Genomic DNA, 16,032 nt, shown 5'->3' on the forward strand with positions numbered 1-16,032 from the left:
GACAATGTTCATTTGGGGCTTTTCAACCTGCCATCCGCAAAGAGCTTCTAAAAACCACGCATAGAGGTCTTTGATTTCCGAATCAGTGCGCAGAGCAACTTGCTCAGTGCCTCGGAAACACCGAAAAGTTAAACCATTCCAGTAAACCTGTTGATGGGTCAAATTGACAGACGCAGCTGGGCCACCACCGCTCAGCTGGCCGTAATTTACGAAGGTTGCGTGGGCTGAAAGACAGCTTGCGATTTTTTCTCCCGACTGTCCAAACACGGAGTCTAGGCCGAGCATGATACGTTTCCCCTTTAAAATTTCTGCGTTTGGTAATTCCGATTCGTTGAGAACAATGTCGGCTGCAGTGTTCCAGGTTGTTCCCGGCGAACGATCGCGAATAACGGATATCACTTTCACCCCACGCAAATGCGCAAGCTGAGAAATCATCTGCGAAATGGCTCCCAGCCCTGCATTTTGAATAATCCAGTCACCCGGCTTCAGCTGCTTCATATCCTCGAGTAGCAAATAGGCTGGGAGCACACAGGTTTTGAGAATTGCCGCAAAGGTAACGTCCGGCGTGGGGGGAATCGCGATCAAATCGTCCGCTATCAATGTTGCATGTGTACGCCATGTCCCTAAACCCAGGGCTTTTGGGATGACAAGATCACTTGGGGTAAGTTTGGTGACATCTTTGCCACACTTCAAAACTCGGCCCACACCGTCAAAGCCCCCCACGTGGTTCCCGTTAAGTTGGAATTTTGGCTTGATGGGATATCTCCCAGCGATAACCAGCAAGTCAAGATGGTTAACTGGTGCAGCAAGGAATTCGATTAGAACCTCATTGTCCTTTGGCTCCGGTTGCGGATAATTTTCCAGTAAAAGAGCTTCTGCTGCTTGCCAGCTGGGCTTCGCGAATGTCAAGGCTAAAGGCATAGCTAGGGGATAGAGGATGAATGGCTGATGGCAGTGTCTGAAAAGATGAGCCGGCAAGAGGAGTGTCAAAGCAGTTGGATGAGCGTATTGCGTAAAGGAGGAAATAGCAAGGCGAATGTTTTCTTCTCAAATGGGGCTATAATCTTTGCCCATCCAAGTCGCAGCAATCGTCGCAGCGATGAGATAATAGTGTCGAATTGAGCAAATACGTATTCATCCAGCTTGCCGAGAGGGGTATGTTATTAGTCTATAAAAAGAAAAAGAGTAACATCGGAACACAAGATTTGGCTATCTTTAGAGTGTAACTAATGGCTGTACTAGGCCAGGGCATCCCCATGGACATGGCAGTCAGCATGTCCCCTGTGCGGTGTCTTCCAGGCATGCTGTTGTTTAGGATCAACGAGAATGCGAAATAGCGATGAGTTACTCCGTACAATACCACGCAGTAATCTAAAACGATTTTGGAAATTAAATTGGCCAATTGCCATGAAGACTGAGTTGCAAAACGATCCCGGTTGATCTCACTCGTGTTAGGTGGTCTGTGGGCGCTTAAATTCATGAATACAGCCAATAATTACCGGTAATATATTTCGCTTGGTCGCGGCCGAGGATATTATATTATCACCAGGCATATTATCGTCACTTATGTGAATCTCATTGGTAATGAACCATTTAAACATCGACTCCTTATCCTACTATAGCCCTGCCGAGCGCTGCTTACAACTGTACTATTCTTCCATCAGGAAACGGGACAATAAGACATGCTGGACGTGGGATATATTCCAGGACTGACTATGATGCCTATATTTAGTGCCATGTGTGCTGCCGTTGTCTCCGTGGCTACCATAATATCGACTCTGCGGTTAATTTCCCTAAAATGATGAGCAGTCGGCACTGGAAACGGCACGAGTGCATGGCTTTCATGCCGGAATCGCACAAGAAGCCTTCTCGTGCTAGGAATGCAAATGCCCAAATTTGGCGGAAACAGAACCACCATGGTGTATTCACGAACGCTCTGGATATCTAAGTAAGACCTCAACTCCGTCTCCAGCTCCTTAGAATGTGTAAACTATACTTAGTTACCTCGTAGCTAACGTCGGCTGATACCAAACCGCACGACCTGGCAGGCTCAGATCATATATCTCGTCTGACGCCAACAAACATACATTTGCAAATGAATGCAGTAATATGCTAGGTTTCAATTACCTCGTGTGAGTGGGCCCCTGACTTTTATTTTCCATAGTTGCATGGCTGATGATACCCTACTACGATCCAACGGCCAGGAACCATGTAGATTGTTCCGAATAATGGCATTCGAAAACATTTTTCTGTCTTTCTTCTTGACCTTTCTTGCAATCAGGGGCTGATCCAGTAACTCAGCCACGGTAGCCGCTTCTCCAGGGCGTAAACCTAGTTGAATTGCTGCTGGTCAATGGCAAGAAGAATACGACCAACCCAAAAATAATGGCAGACTCAGCACAGCAATGTTATTACTCCTAGCGTTGGGTATTCCCAGTCACCCCATGGTGCTGTATAAATACTTCTCCGTAGGTGTGCACTTGATGCGGAATCGCTCGTTATAAACAATCAAAGCTCAAGTTCAACATAACTAGTTCTTAAAGATTTGGTGCTATTGTTAACGAACATACTATTTTGCCTGTTGATTTTTCCAAATTTGGGAAGATCCTATCCTGTCTTGAGAAAAAAGAAAAGAAAGAAGAGGATCGACGAGGGTATCTCAAGATGGTAATTTCAGAGTACCAGGAGGAAATCCAGTGTACCGGGCAACAACGCAAATACCTTTCTCATACGATCACTGGAAATCAGCAAACATACGTTCTGCGCTGGAATACACGTCCACTTTGCCCAAGCATCGATCGGCTTGTATACACTTGGCAAGCTGTTGCTAGCCATAATCCTGTCCTTCGAACATCGATCAAATATTCTGGAACCGACCAAGAGCCCCGCCTCGTTGTTCTCAGGAGGGCTGCTCCAATTCGCATAGAAGGGTTCTCCAATCATGGCGCATACAAATCCTCCTCGCTGAAGACTGCCGAACTCACTGTTATCCTGAGCGAAACTGGTGTTTCCTTCCGTCTCCGTATCCTCCAGGCGTTAGTTGACCGCAGATCCCTCGCTCTTGTATGTCGGGACTTTGATCTCTTTTATCAAGGTCTATCCTGCGAACCTCACGATCATTTTAAATACTATATCAGTCACATCGCCCAACGCGAGACCCAGAATGCGGAATCGTATTGGCGCAATTTGATGAATGGGTCAGTGACCTCGCTATCCTACGGTTTCCCAACGAATATCTCTGGAATGAGGAAGACATTCATCTCCGATTTGCATGAGACCTTGGTGAGATCTATATACGACTTTTTGGGTGTTTATTCTGTGTCGGCGCGAGATTTTGTCCATGCACTATGGTCGCTTGTTCAGTATCGGCATACCGCAGCCACTGATGGCACTACCTTTTTCGCTGTCACCGGTCGAGATACCAGCGTTCCAGGCTATGATACAGTTGTTGGGCCTGCTGAATTATACTATCCGTTAAAGGTAGTGATTGAAAATGATTTATCGCTACTTAGTTGGATTCGAAAGGTTTCCAAAATTGACCAACAGGCTTCGCAGAATGCCTACATAGGATATGACAAAATCCAGGACCAAATCTTACCTCTAAAAGCGCAAGTGTGTATAACTGTATCCGACAGCCTTGATATTATTGAGGAAGGCGACTGTGATATTCGCTTCCCTTTAACAATCAACGTTGATCTTGAGCGACATTTGGTCAATATGCAATATTATTCTGAGACATCAGAAGATCACAATTTACAGGTTATTTTCAACCATTTCATCGCTTTAGTGGAAGAGGCCATTCGAGACCCTAAGGCCATTGTGTCGGGCATTGACATTGTACCAAAGGAGGAAAAGGAGTTCCTATTACAGTGCAGCGAGCCCGTTACCTTGCCCGCCACCGGCCTCATCCATGAACTCTTTGAGCGTCAAGCCGAATTGAATCCGCAACGCGAATGCCTAAACTTCGAAGGCCAAATGGACTTTACTTATGGGGAACTCAATAAATTATCCAATCAAGTTGCTCGCCAGCTTGGTTGTGGTCGGGGCGATTACGTACCCATTTGCATGGACCGTTCACCTGCATTAATCGTCTCTATATTGGCCATCCTAAAAACGGGGGCTGCCTACGTTATTCTGGACCCTGAAAGCCCCGTCGAACGGAATTCCTTCATTGTCACTGACGTTCAAGCACCATTTGTTATAACAGATCGGATTTCAGCAATCAACTTTGCATATCCTCTGTTGATCGAAACCCTGATAGCGTTGACTCCCCGCTTCGATGGCTCAAATATGGGCGTCCGTCAAGAGGCAACCGACATATGTTATGTGATATATACCTCTGGCTCAACAGGGAAACCAAAAGGTGTTTTGTTAGAGCATAAATCGGCATACACAGGCCTGATGGCGTTCCCAATTCTGCCAAACCTTCGCCAACTTCTTTTCCATAATCCTATTTTCTCTGCCGCACAGCGTTCAATTTTCTCCACATTGAAGCAGGGAGGCTGCTTATGCCTGGCCAAGAAAGAAAATTTGACCGTTCGAATTACTGAGATGATCAATTCCATGCGCGTTAACGTCATAGATGTGACGCCTTCAACGGCGACTCTTATTGACCAAACACGTGTTCCCACTCTCCGTCGAATGACTGTTGCGGGCGAGTTGATCAACCCTGCCCTCCTGCCGGTCTGGATGGACAAACTTGAACTCCTCAATGCATATGGCTTAAGTGAGGTTACACAGATAAACTGGCGCCACGTTATGCATCCCAAACAAAACCCCCAAAACATTGGTCGCCCTGTCGATTCAACACGCTCCTATGTTCTCATCCCGGGAACGACACAACTTGCTGCGATACTTGAGCCGGGAGAATTATGTCTTGGTGGTCACCAACTTGCGAGGTCATATCTTAACCGTCCTGAGAAAACGCGGGAGTCTTTCATACAAAATCCATTTGGTCCCGGTCGCCTTTATCGGACAGGCGATATGGTTGTCACCCATGCCGATGGCAGTATTGAAATGATTGGTCGTATAGACTTCCAAGTAAAGATCAACGGCCAGCGTGTCGAACCGGGTGAGGTCAACTGCTACATCCAGCAACATCCCGATGTTTTTGATTCGTGGACTGTGTCCGCGACAATAGGAAACCAAAAATCACTCGTCGCAGTTGTGGTGCCCAGAGGCGAAAGAGACTGGTCAACCCTTGTCCAGAGTTTGCAGAAAATACTTCGAGACTGCGTCCCATCATACATGGTTCCTGCATATTGGTGGAAGCGAGATTGTCTGCCACTGAACGTCAACGGCAAGGTTGATGTTTCTCTACTTTGCAGGCTTGTACAGGCGATTCCACCAGAAGAACTGCTCGCCCGTTCAATTGCTCAGAGCCAACACATAAACCGGTGTCAACTCACTCCAATGGAAAGCTCACTAAGGCGGATATGGGCAGAGGTTTTATATTTTGCCTGAATCAAGTATAAATTTGGAAGACTCTTTTCTGAATCTCGGCGGTTCTTCTCTCTCTCACATCGTCGCTGCATCACATGCCTTCAACGAGCTGATCGAAGTAAAAGTTCACGATATCTTGCTTCAAAACAGTCTGCTTGAAGTTGCGAGAACGCTGCAGGAGAATCCAAAACCAAATATTACGGGTAGAACCGTTCTCTCTTCTTCCTGAAAGTTACATTGCCCCTAACGGAATTGAAGACCCTTGGCCTTCTACCCCCTCTCAAGAGCCTTTAATTGCTGATGTAATGCTTGGAGGGACCAAATATCTCTATAATAGGGTGGTAACGTTGAAGATACTAGTAAAGATCTATGGACTGTCGCCCTAAAGAAGCTCCTGGAAGCCGATTCCTTTCTCAGAAGCATCTTTACTCCTTACGGAAAAACATATCTTCAAACCATTCCCAAGGAAAGCCCTTTGCCATGGCAAGAGCTAGACATGAAACTGGCTGAGTACCTGGAGATAAGGCCAGTCACCGTCGCCATGGGAGGGCCATTTTTTAAAGTCACTGCACTTTCCACTGGGGAACTAGTTTTTACAATGCACCATGCTCTCTTTGATTTTTGGTCCAGCCGCTTTATATTTGATGATTTGTCCAATTTGATCCGCACACGCCCTGTGGCTAATCGCCCCAAATACAATAAACTTGTCCAATACCTCTCCCAGAAGGACAAAACCTCAAGTCAACAGTACTGGCGCAGCTATCTCAAGGATTCCAAAACATCAAGATTGGGACACACACCAGGCCCAAATACTATCACCAAACTGAACCTGAAGACTCCAATCCCTTCAACCAGTAAAACCATAGGGGTATCTACTGGTTCGATCTTGTATGCATCATGGGCACTAGTCCTATCCCATGTTCTTGGAAGCTCCGAAGTGATTTTCGGTATCACACTATTTGGCCGAGATGTGCCAGTTCCAGATATTCTGCTTATGGAAGGGCCGGCGGTTGTGCAAGTTCCCTTACGGGTTAAGATTTCGAACTCCTCATCCATTGGCAAAGTTGCGAAAGACATCCACACCCAAATAAAATCGGTGGTAGATCATGCGCATTACGGACTGCGAAATATCTTGCTTGCCGCGGATCAGCCAGCTAGTTTATTTGACACTTCTGTTAATTTCTTGGTGAAGCCGCCTTCGTCCGATGCAGACGACACCTTTAACCTTGTTTCTGATGAACAACCTGGACTTACCGATTATATCAAACTCGAGGCACAGGACTCGGACCTTACCAGCATATCTTTATCGTCGACTCTAGATCCCAAGTTCGCACAGCAAATTCTCTCTGGGCTGGCATCTGTTGTTGATGCCTTTTTCTTCGATGCAGAGACCCCTGTTAGTTATCTGAGACTGGAAGCAGTCCTGAGTTCCACCTCCCAGAAACACCCCACACTCAAACCCCAGGATACTAATTCTGGATTTGCACATTCGCTTTTTGAGGATATGGTTTCTCGTTTCGGAGACAAAACCGCTTTAGAGGACGAACATGGAAGTGCTGTGTCGTATACGCAGTTGAATCAACGAGCGAATCAATTAGCTAATTTCCTTCGATCCAGGGCAATCCTCCCAGAAGATATCGTTCCTATCTGCTTGGATAAGTCAATTGATATGGTAGTTGCCATACTTGGGATTTTCAAAACTGGTGCAGCATTTTGCGCCTTGGACCCAACAAGCCAACCATCACGAAACCAATTTATCTTGAAGAAAATCGGAGCAAAATTGATTATCACCGATCCTGCCAGCTCTTACTCTTTGGAGTGCTTTCGTTGTGAGCATGTGGTATTGGATCAACTGGATACGTTTCAATTCAGTTGCGAAAACGTTGTGCCGACGATGTCTCCTGATAGTCTTGCTTATGTGATTTTCACCTCTGGAAGTTCTGGTGACCCAAAAGGAGTTCTTATCACTCACAACAATGCTTTCAATGCCAGCAAAGGAATGATCGAAGCAACGGGAGCGAATGATTCATGGAGATCGCTGTGGGCCCTCAACTATATTTTCGATGGATCCTACTTTGACCTTTTTGCAGTACTTGGCTCTGGTGGCACACTTTGTTTGGTCAGTCAATCCAGAGTATTTTCAAATCTTGCTGGATTCATCAATCAATTCGATGTTACTCACGTTAACGTGACCCCAACAATCGTCAACAAACTCCTCAATCCCTCAGATGTACCTAATTTAAAGGCCCTCGTCGTAGGTGGAGAACCCCTTGTGCCCGAGATCTTGGAGACCTGGGCACCTCTCCTTCCTGTTTATAATAACTATGGACCGACAGAGGGAACCATCCTAGCGACAACTGCGCTTATAGAGCCAACCAGCACCATCAACGATATTGGCACGGCATTATCCACCTCAATTGTGTCCATCCTCGAGTTTGACTCAAAGTCCCCAGCACCTTTGGGAGAACTGGGTGAGCTCTGTTTGGGTGGTCCACAGGTAGCGCGCGGTTATTTGGATAACCCCGACGCAACTCATGCGGCATTTTTTTCTCAAGATGATGGATCGAGAATATATCGAACTGGCGATGTTGCTCGTCAGCTCTCCGACGGCCGTTTTGAGCTGTTCGGCCGAAGGGACAACCAAGTCAAGGTCAACGGCTACCGGATAGAACTTGGTGAAATTGAGAGTGCCATCCTCAGGACCGGCTTGGTGAAGACTTGTGTGGTTCTAGCAGCGAAAGTACACGGCAAGACCCAACTTGTTGCGATCTGCCAACTGCTTTCCGATTTCCCTGACAATATCGAGGAGAATATCACACCCTTATTGCCGCCTTCAGAAGCACACTCCTTCCAAGATTTGCAAACGAGGCTGGTTACTCTTCCACGTTATATGATCCCGGCCGTCTGGCTTCCTGTTGCGTATCTCCCGCTCCTTCCTTCGGGCAAGACCAACCGAAAGGAGGTATTAAAATTGATCGAATCGATGGAAGATTCTCTGTTGGCAAGTTACCAGGACCCTCAATCTACCTCTGTTAACGGAGAGGCGGATCACTCAGCTCCCGAAACGGACGAGGAACGATTGTTAAAAACTGCTTGGGCTTCCATATTCGGGTGTAACCTTCATTCTTTCGGGACAACCTCCAGTTTCTACTCTCTTGGTGGCGACTCGATTGCGGCCATCAACCTCGTAAGCGAGAGTCGCAAACTTGGATACGAGCTCTCTGTTGCTGATGTTTTAGCATTTCCTTCCATCAAGGAGCAAGCTCGAGTTATCAAGCCTTTACTAGCAACAAATGGGAGTCTTCTCTCTACCCCTCATGTGTATGAAGTTGGAGATGACATATACGACACTTTGCATCGGTGTGGTGTTGACCAGGAGGATATTGAAACGATTTACCCCTGCGTCCCGGGTCAGGCTGAGTTTCTGACGCAAGGCCATACCGATCACCAATTCTGGCAACTTCAGACAGTGAGACGTGTCCCATCTGACTTCGATGTCCAACGGTGGATAGAGTTGGTGCAGAAGCTAACTGCGAAAAATACAATTTTACGTTCCATGTTCATCCAGAGTGTGAAAAAGGATGAGCCTCCAAAATGGGTGCAAGTGATTCTAAAAGAGGCCGTTCTGGATTTGGAGACAATATGTTACGACACCCTTGAAGAGAGGGAGCGAATTATCGACGCCTTGTGGGATGGTCGTTTCCAAGTGGGAAAGCCTTTCATTCAATACCGAATTTTAAGGTCAACAATGGATGGTACACTTGATTTGTATATCAAAATGGATCATGCCATGTACGACGGCACACTGCTTCGGATATTTGACGATCAGTTCATCGCAATGGCGAAGAACGAGGAGCCTCCAAAACCAACAGAGTTTACGGAGCTCATAAAATACCACTCAACGAGCAACACAGGAAAAATGCTCCAGTTCTGGGTGAATTTACTTGACGGAAATAAATTCGACTATCCTACCCAATCACTGGAGCCGAAGGTTGGAGGAATGGTTTTCAGATCCTTTGGAACAGAAGTCAATGACTTCGCTCACGGGACCGGAATCACCGTACCCATCGTCTTCCAAACAGCCTGGGGTTTACTCCTGTCATATCTGAGTAACAGCCTCGACGTCACGTACGATAACCTGCTAACCGGCCGCAACGTCAATCTCGACAATCCTCAACTGATTAATGGCAACTGTGCCAACTTCCTCCCCTTCCGCACTCGATTCCAAGATACCAAAACCCTCAGGACTCTCCTGCACGATACCCAGGTGCTTTTCTGGGAGACTACCGAAAACGGGATGGTTGGGCTTGCGGATATCTATAAAGCGCTTGGTGTCGATCGGAGCAGACGTTCTGCGAAGACCATGTTCTGTTTCCAACCGTTCGACCCTCCTCCCAAAACGCTCGACGCCCATATGCGTTGGATCGTGATGGGTGTGAGCCAGAATAGGATGTTTTTCAACTATGCCCTCATGTGTGAGGTGTTTAAATCCCCAACAGGCTACAAAACGAAATTCCAGTATGATCCGAAGGTGATTGACGAGAGTGCAGCAGAGAGAGCTGCAGATACGTTTATTTCTATTTTTGATTTCATTTTAGGATGTACGGAGTGTACTAGCGTTGGGAATCTGTATGGCAAATTGAAAATCGATTTTGGCGGCGGGTCCGCTGTGCCATCAGAAGGAACAGAACAAATAATGGACAATCGGAGATGCACGGAGGTGGAGTAACAACATTCATTTATACAACTAGATTTACTAAGGCATCAAATTGGAAAGCAATACATGATTTCTTTTTTCTTTTCTTTTCTTTTCTTTTCTTTTTCCCTTTCTTCCTGGAGACTGTCAAGCTCCTGCCCATCACTCAATCCGTGACGGTTATGAGAATTCAGTTGGTATCTAAATACCCCCCAGCGGAAGTGTACAGATATAGAGAATGAGATATTAAAAGGCGATTTTCGCTTCGCTTTCCCAGATTAATAAATTATTAAGCTCGGGACAGGGCATTGAGACGACCCTGCGATATAAGTCCCTAAGTCTAAATGTCAGAGGAAAAGGAGAAATGCAATATACGCGGTTGAAGAAAGAAGAAAAAGGGAAGAAATTAGTAACGGCTGATCTAGTTCGGGCGGGGACGATAAACAGAAGAACAATGGCTTCATAAGATTTGTCAATAAATATTACGCATGTGCGGTTTCTGTGTCCGTAGTCCATCGTTCATCATTATCGTAGGAGAGAAGGTCATAATATTTGTCATGCATGAAGAGTCCGCAAATTCCGTAAGAGAAATAAAGAAAAACGGTACAGCTGACGAGAGGGAGGGGGGAAACAAACAAGCTAGTCCGCCGAAAATACAAAACATGAGACGTGATGGGGTTAAAGAGATACGTGCCAGCAGCATCGAGGCGAAGAATCAGGGATGGAAATATATATGCAAATATATCACAAGAGGAAAAGGAACAAGAAAAAAAAATAATACTAAATAAAGAAAAAAGATAGAGAAGAAGAAAATTCGGGACTGCATCAACGATCCACACTCTCAATAATCATCTCAACGTCCTTGATAGGATGCAACAACATGGGAGGCAAACACATCCTCCCCTCAGTCGCAAGTTCGTATTCCTCTCCACCGACGCCATCGACTTTATATCCAAACCAGCGACGCCAGAGATTCGACGAATGGCCTGCAGAATAATACCATGTTGTGCCTCTGAAATTGTGTTCCCGGTCGCCAAAGACAGATATTTTGGATGCTCCGGTCGCGCCATTGCGGCCCGCATTGAACGTTGATTCAAGATACTTGATAGGCCACTGGCGGTCGATGTATGCAGAGTGAGGTGCGTAAACGGCTTTCAGGCCGTGATGGAGAGCCGTTGTGGCGGGCCACATTTCCGAAAACATCGTGTGGCGTTTCATGCTTGTCTCACGGTGCATTGTGGCGAGGAGTTTTCGTGATAATCGCGAGGCGGTGATGATAGCAGCGCGACGCGGGGGCAAACCCTCTGTCTTGTTAAATCCAGTCACATCGTCGCGAAGGAGCCAAGTGGTGCCTTCGGGGTCGAAAATAGGGTTAAATACAATCAAATCGGCATCCTCGCCAACACCCCACTCGTATCTGTCATTTTCGTAGGTGGTAGGGGGTATGCCTTCACCGTCGGTCTCTAAAATGTCCTGTTCGTGTGGTCGCTGCGGGCCCCAGATTGGCTTCTCGCCTTTGAACTCTGATTGCCGCTTCTTGTCAAGAGGAGTCGCCCATATGTTATTGGGGCTGCCCGTTCCAATCTCGGTTTGCACACGGACCATTTGACGGAAGTCTTCCCAAGATCCGTGAACGGATGGAATGTAGAATCGTGAACTACGTTCCCAGAGGCCCTTACGTGGTTGTTGTTTCGCCCACTTACTCACTTGATTGAATAAGTGATACCAGTGGCCCGTGTACCGGGCATCCATTTCCCAATTCCAGATGAAATCGTATTCCGGGTGCTGGTGGGAAAAGTATTGGACAGGCATGAAGCTGCTCCTATAGACACCATGGACGGGAAGGTCTCGTGCAAATGTCTCTTCCAGGCCGCCATACAACAGCCCCATTTGTCTTTCCGACCACAATATGCCCATTCCGCGGAATTCTGGAGGGAGGGCGTTCTCCAGCACGCGATTGTAAGTCTCATTGTCGGACCATATTTGCAAGTTGTCATCTTTTACCTGGATAAGGAAAATAACAGTATATTCTCCTCCAGACAGCAATGATACTTCCGAGATTAGTGAACGAAGATTCATAATCGATTCCTCATTATAGTTATAGTCACTCCAGGTTCGGATGATAAGAGCAGATCGTGGAAGAGTTGATGTGCTATTGGCAGCAATAGCACTTGCAGAATCCTTGTTGTCTCCCGGCGGGGAACTCCCCGTGGCCTGGTCTCTGGCGGCCGATGCGCCGGCTTGCATAACCGCGAAGCGATCTATCCTTGGAGGTCCGAGTTTAGGGAATCGATGACTGTTTGCTGCAGCACAGCGCTCTTGCGCTTCGGCCCATTTAACGGTCCGGAAATCAACGCTAGGGATTTCATGCCACACCTCATCTATCCCGGATCTGTCACCTTCAAGACCACCACCCGTGCCCCCCGCAGCAATGCCATAGCCTAGGCCATACGGCCCAAGACGACCAAATCTTTCAAAGCAAACATCATCATTTATTCCCAACAGCTTATTAGATCCCAAGACAGCATCAGGGAAGCCTTTAGGAATTCCGGAGAAATGGCGTACGGGTGGAATCGACGTTTTCTTATCAGGATCCAAAAAGCAGTCATTCTTGACGCCATACTTCTCAATATAGCTTTCAGACGTATAATCAGGGTAAGGATTGAAGATCAAGCTTTTCATCGCCCCAGATCTCTTGCCAGACTTCTCATTCCCCTTTGTAGCATCTGCTGGAGAATCCACAATCTTCTCCGCCATCCCATCACCCGGATATTCGGGGACATTATCCTGCCTGGATACAAGTGTCTTTATCCCACCATAATATCTCATCAGAAAGGGGAAACTTTCCCACAAGGGCGGCAATGGCTTCTGTCCGAGCGAGTCTACCTGCACAGGCCTAAATGAGGAACCGGTGATAGTGAACCGGAATAGAAACGCGATGAACAACAGCAAGCTCATAAACACGCCCAAGCATATCCATCGCATAATAGAATGTGGTGGTCTGTAGAACTGGAGTCTCTGCCTCCGTTTCGACGGCAGTATAGGCTTGCCGAGTATGGGATGAGAGGAGATTGGTGAGCCGTAAGGAGAATGGAAATAGGTGCGGGAGTCGTCATCATGGTCCAAAGATGTATCCCGTGATGAGTACGTATAATAATTCTGTTTCTCTGTGTCTATTTCTAATTTGGAACACCGTGTAATGTCATCGCGGAACTGAAAGCCAGCCACGCGGCGTGTCATTTCCTCTGCAGTGCGGACCATGACATCTACCCAGACGGAGGGGAAGAAAGCTCAATCGACGTGTTTCAAGGGTGGCATCCAGAGATTCGTCTCAGACGTTTACTCCAAGAAAATTACTGCGGGCTTGCCAGCAAAAATTAGCCAGAAGAACACCTACATCAATCAATATCATGGGCATTCGATCCGTGACAATTCAAGGACATGGGATAGATGGCGGAGGGATCTCAGGTGTAGATTTTTCCGACATTCCACTTGCCAAAAAAATACCTATCTTGAGAGAGAAGTCCAAACCGAACCTGGGAAATGATAAACCTAAAAATCAATCCCAGAAACCTCGACAACTATGGCGTAGTAGTACGTCGAGCTACCACGTGGGAGCTGTGGTCAATAGTGGGGAATCAGCCAATCACAAGACGCGGTTTGATCCTCTCATTCCACATCGGGTATGGCGTTCTTTTTCTTGTTTCCACAGCAACCTTGGACTGATGCTTGGCGCTGACTCAACCATATTAGGGCACGGTAACCTGGCTCGCGGTTCCTATTGCGGACTAGCGTATGGTACATCTAGATGACTTGATGTACAGTAGTACATCTATGAGGGAACGTGGTTAGAAAATAGAAAAGCTGCTCTCATCATGGCTAGAATCACCTTACAAATTTCAAACCAGGTCCAACACAAGTGCGCCGCTGGTTCCTGCGTCGCATACTCGTCAATGGCCGAATGCCAGGATCCCAGCAAGCATGGACCTGGCGATTGAAAGGGGATTCTTTCAACAACCCTCACCTCAACAATCATCAAAGAGGCGGGATGCAAAGAAATCACAGCAGTCAGACATCGGGCCATATGTATCATGTGAACTTGAATTTTAATTTCCATTTTCAACTTTGAAACCTGGGGTTTTTGGCGGTATCAGCGTAATTGAGATCAATCGCCTGTACAAATCTGCGGCTACATTGGAGTTGAATCATTCAAGAAATCATATATTTTTATTAACTAGTGGATCTCTAATATTTTAGTGTTGTGCTAACCGCAATTTTGAGGGATCATCATGATTTTTCTATATTTCAATTTATGCAGATTCTTGATGATCCGGAATTGAATTTTTGAATTGTGCTGAAAATTGAAAATCACAGTGTATATAAATAGTATATCTCTCATCTCTATCTTTTATTATAAAAAAACTTACAGAAAATCATGAGCTCCACACCCCAATATTTTGGTTGCTTAATATTGGAGGGCCACTAACGAAACACCGGGGTATACCATAGTATGTACGGAGTACACCCATGTCCAGTAAATACATCCCCCTTTAATACATCATTACCATGAGCACACGCCCTCTGCTCTACTCCTCCATATCAGCAGGTCACTTTACAAGCCTACATTTCTCTGACGACCTGCTCTGTACCCTGCTGCATTCCATTTCATCCGCTGTCAACAATCCCCCGGCCCCTCCAGAACTCAACTGAGGACACGTAAAATTTGGAACCACCGTGGAACCACCGTGAAACCAGAGCAGGTATCTTCCATCAGAGAGCCATAGATTTTCCTAAGTCATGTAATGCTCATTAACTAATTTTGTCCATCTAGATAAGTAACTGCGGGCAGGATTAGCAGAAGCGGCCAACATAGTAATGGGCAACCGACCATAGTTCCATCTACCTCCCTTTGAAGCTACATGCAAACTCCACATATGGCCGACAGCCGCGATGTGGGCGAATGGGCGTAACTTATTTTCGCCGTTCCCCTGAACCGTTTGCACCTCAGGAAGCCTTTGACGAGCCTCATTTTCTTCAGTCCTGTAGCCAACCATGTGGCCAACTGAAGACTCGAGGAATCGTATCCGCCATCAGAACCATTGGTTTCGACGGCAGCAAGCTGGAATTCGCATTCAACAAGCGGATCTTCTGTCGGGAGATAGACATACATCCCACCGCTTGACAATATTGTGTCTATAATTTGCCGATGTCAGGTTCTCCTTGTGAAAAAAGAAATCGAGAAACTGGCCTTTTTGAATGGAATAGAACTACCCCTGGACAGAGGGGCAAGGGAGGGAGGGCCGATTGAGACTGTATGGCTGTATATACCCCATTCCATCACTAAATGTTAAACCAGACATGCGTCACGATAAGTGGGCCAGCATTTCATAAATTTTAAGGTTATATATTGTCATCCACGGCATGGCGTCATTTATGCAGGCCTCCCACTCTAGACCGCCCACTCTCATCAGAGGAACGACACTAAGCCTTCGTTGCTTCGTCCAATGCTTCAGCCATGGCATTCCACAGATGAGAGCCATGGCTGGAAACCTCAATATCAGATGAGCCGCTGTCTCTCGTTTCACTCGTGAAGTCTATGGGTAAACGTTGTTTCAGCAACTCCCTATACAGAGAACATACCGTATATTCTATTCACATTCTACACTAAGAGGGAGGATGGTATTGTCTCAATTAAACCTCGTGAAACAATAACAGCAATTTAGGAATAGAAGATATTCTTCCATCCTCCTCTTATATTCATATCAAGAAAGGTCAAAAGACAGACGTGGAAGAAATTAGCTTTTCTTTGGGGGGGGGGGGAAGAAAAAAAAGAAAAACCATCATCATCCTCAAGGACTGGAAAAAATAAATAATACGGCAAAGGAAAAATTGAA

At 46.5% G+C, this 16,032-nt stretch overlaps 4 protein-coding genes across 4 annotated transcripts; 1 reads left to right on the forward strand and 3 right to left on the reverse strand.

Moving 5' to 3' along the window:
- Positions 1 to 8: 8 nt before the first annotated feature.
- HCAG_01842 (predicted protein) lies at positions 9 to 921 on the reverse strand (the record flags this gene model as incomplete). Its single annotated transcript, XM_001544745.1, has 2 exons — positions 9 to 47; positions 148 to 921. 2 exons carry the CDS (start codon positions 919 to 921, stop codon positions 9 to 11), a joined length of 813 nt encoding a protein of 270 aa, XP_001544795.1.
- Positions 922 to 2,664: 1,743 nt separating this feature from the next.
- HCAG_01843 (predicted protein) lies at positions 2,665 to 10,171 on the forward strand (the record flags this gene model as incomplete). Its single annotated transcript, XM_001544746.1, has 5 exons — positions 2,665 to 3,035; positions 3,138 to 5,071; positions 5,141 to 5,304; positions 5,780 to 6,838; positions 6,944 to 10,171. 5 exons carry the CDS (start codon positions 2,665 to 2,667, stop codon positions 10,169 to 10,171), a joined length of 6,756 nt encoding a protein of 2,251 aa, XP_001544796.1.
- A 792-nt stretch (positions 10,172 to 10,963) lies between these two features.
- HCAG_01844 (conserved hypothetical protein) lies at positions 10,964 to 13,123 on the reverse strand (the record flags this gene model as incomplete). The annotated part of the gene is made up of 1 exon (XM_001544747.1): positions 10,964 to 13,123. The coding sequence occupies one exon, from the start codon at positions 13,121 to 13,123 to the stop codon at positions 10,964 to 10,966; it is 2,160 nt and encodes a 719-aa protein (XP_001544797.1).
- Positions 13,124 to 14,947: 1,824 nt separating this feature from the next.
- On the reverse strand, positions 14,948 to 15,678 carry HCAG_01845 (predicted protein; the record flags this gene model as incomplete). The annotated part of the gene is made up of 4 exons (XM_001544748.1): positions 14,948 to 14,965; positions 15,066 to 15,257; positions 15,307 to 15,331; positions 15,506 to 15,678. The coding sequence occupies 4 exons, from the start codon at positions 15,676 to 15,678 to the stop codon at positions 14,948 to 14,950; spliced, it is 408 nt and encodes a 135-aa protein (XP_001544798.1).
- Between the last annotated feature and the right edge of the window lie 354 nt (positions 15,679 to 16,032).

The sequence above is a fragment of the Histoplasma capsulatum genome, genomic scaffold (assembly GCF_000149585.1).
Source record: "Histoplasma capsulatum NAm1 scaffold_1 genomic scaffold, whole genome shotgun sequence".
In the NCBI taxonomy this organism is placed as follows: domain Eukaryota; kingdom Fungi; phylum Ascomycota; class Eurotiomycetes; order Onygenales; family Ajellomycetaceae; genus Histoplasma; species Histoplasma mississippiense.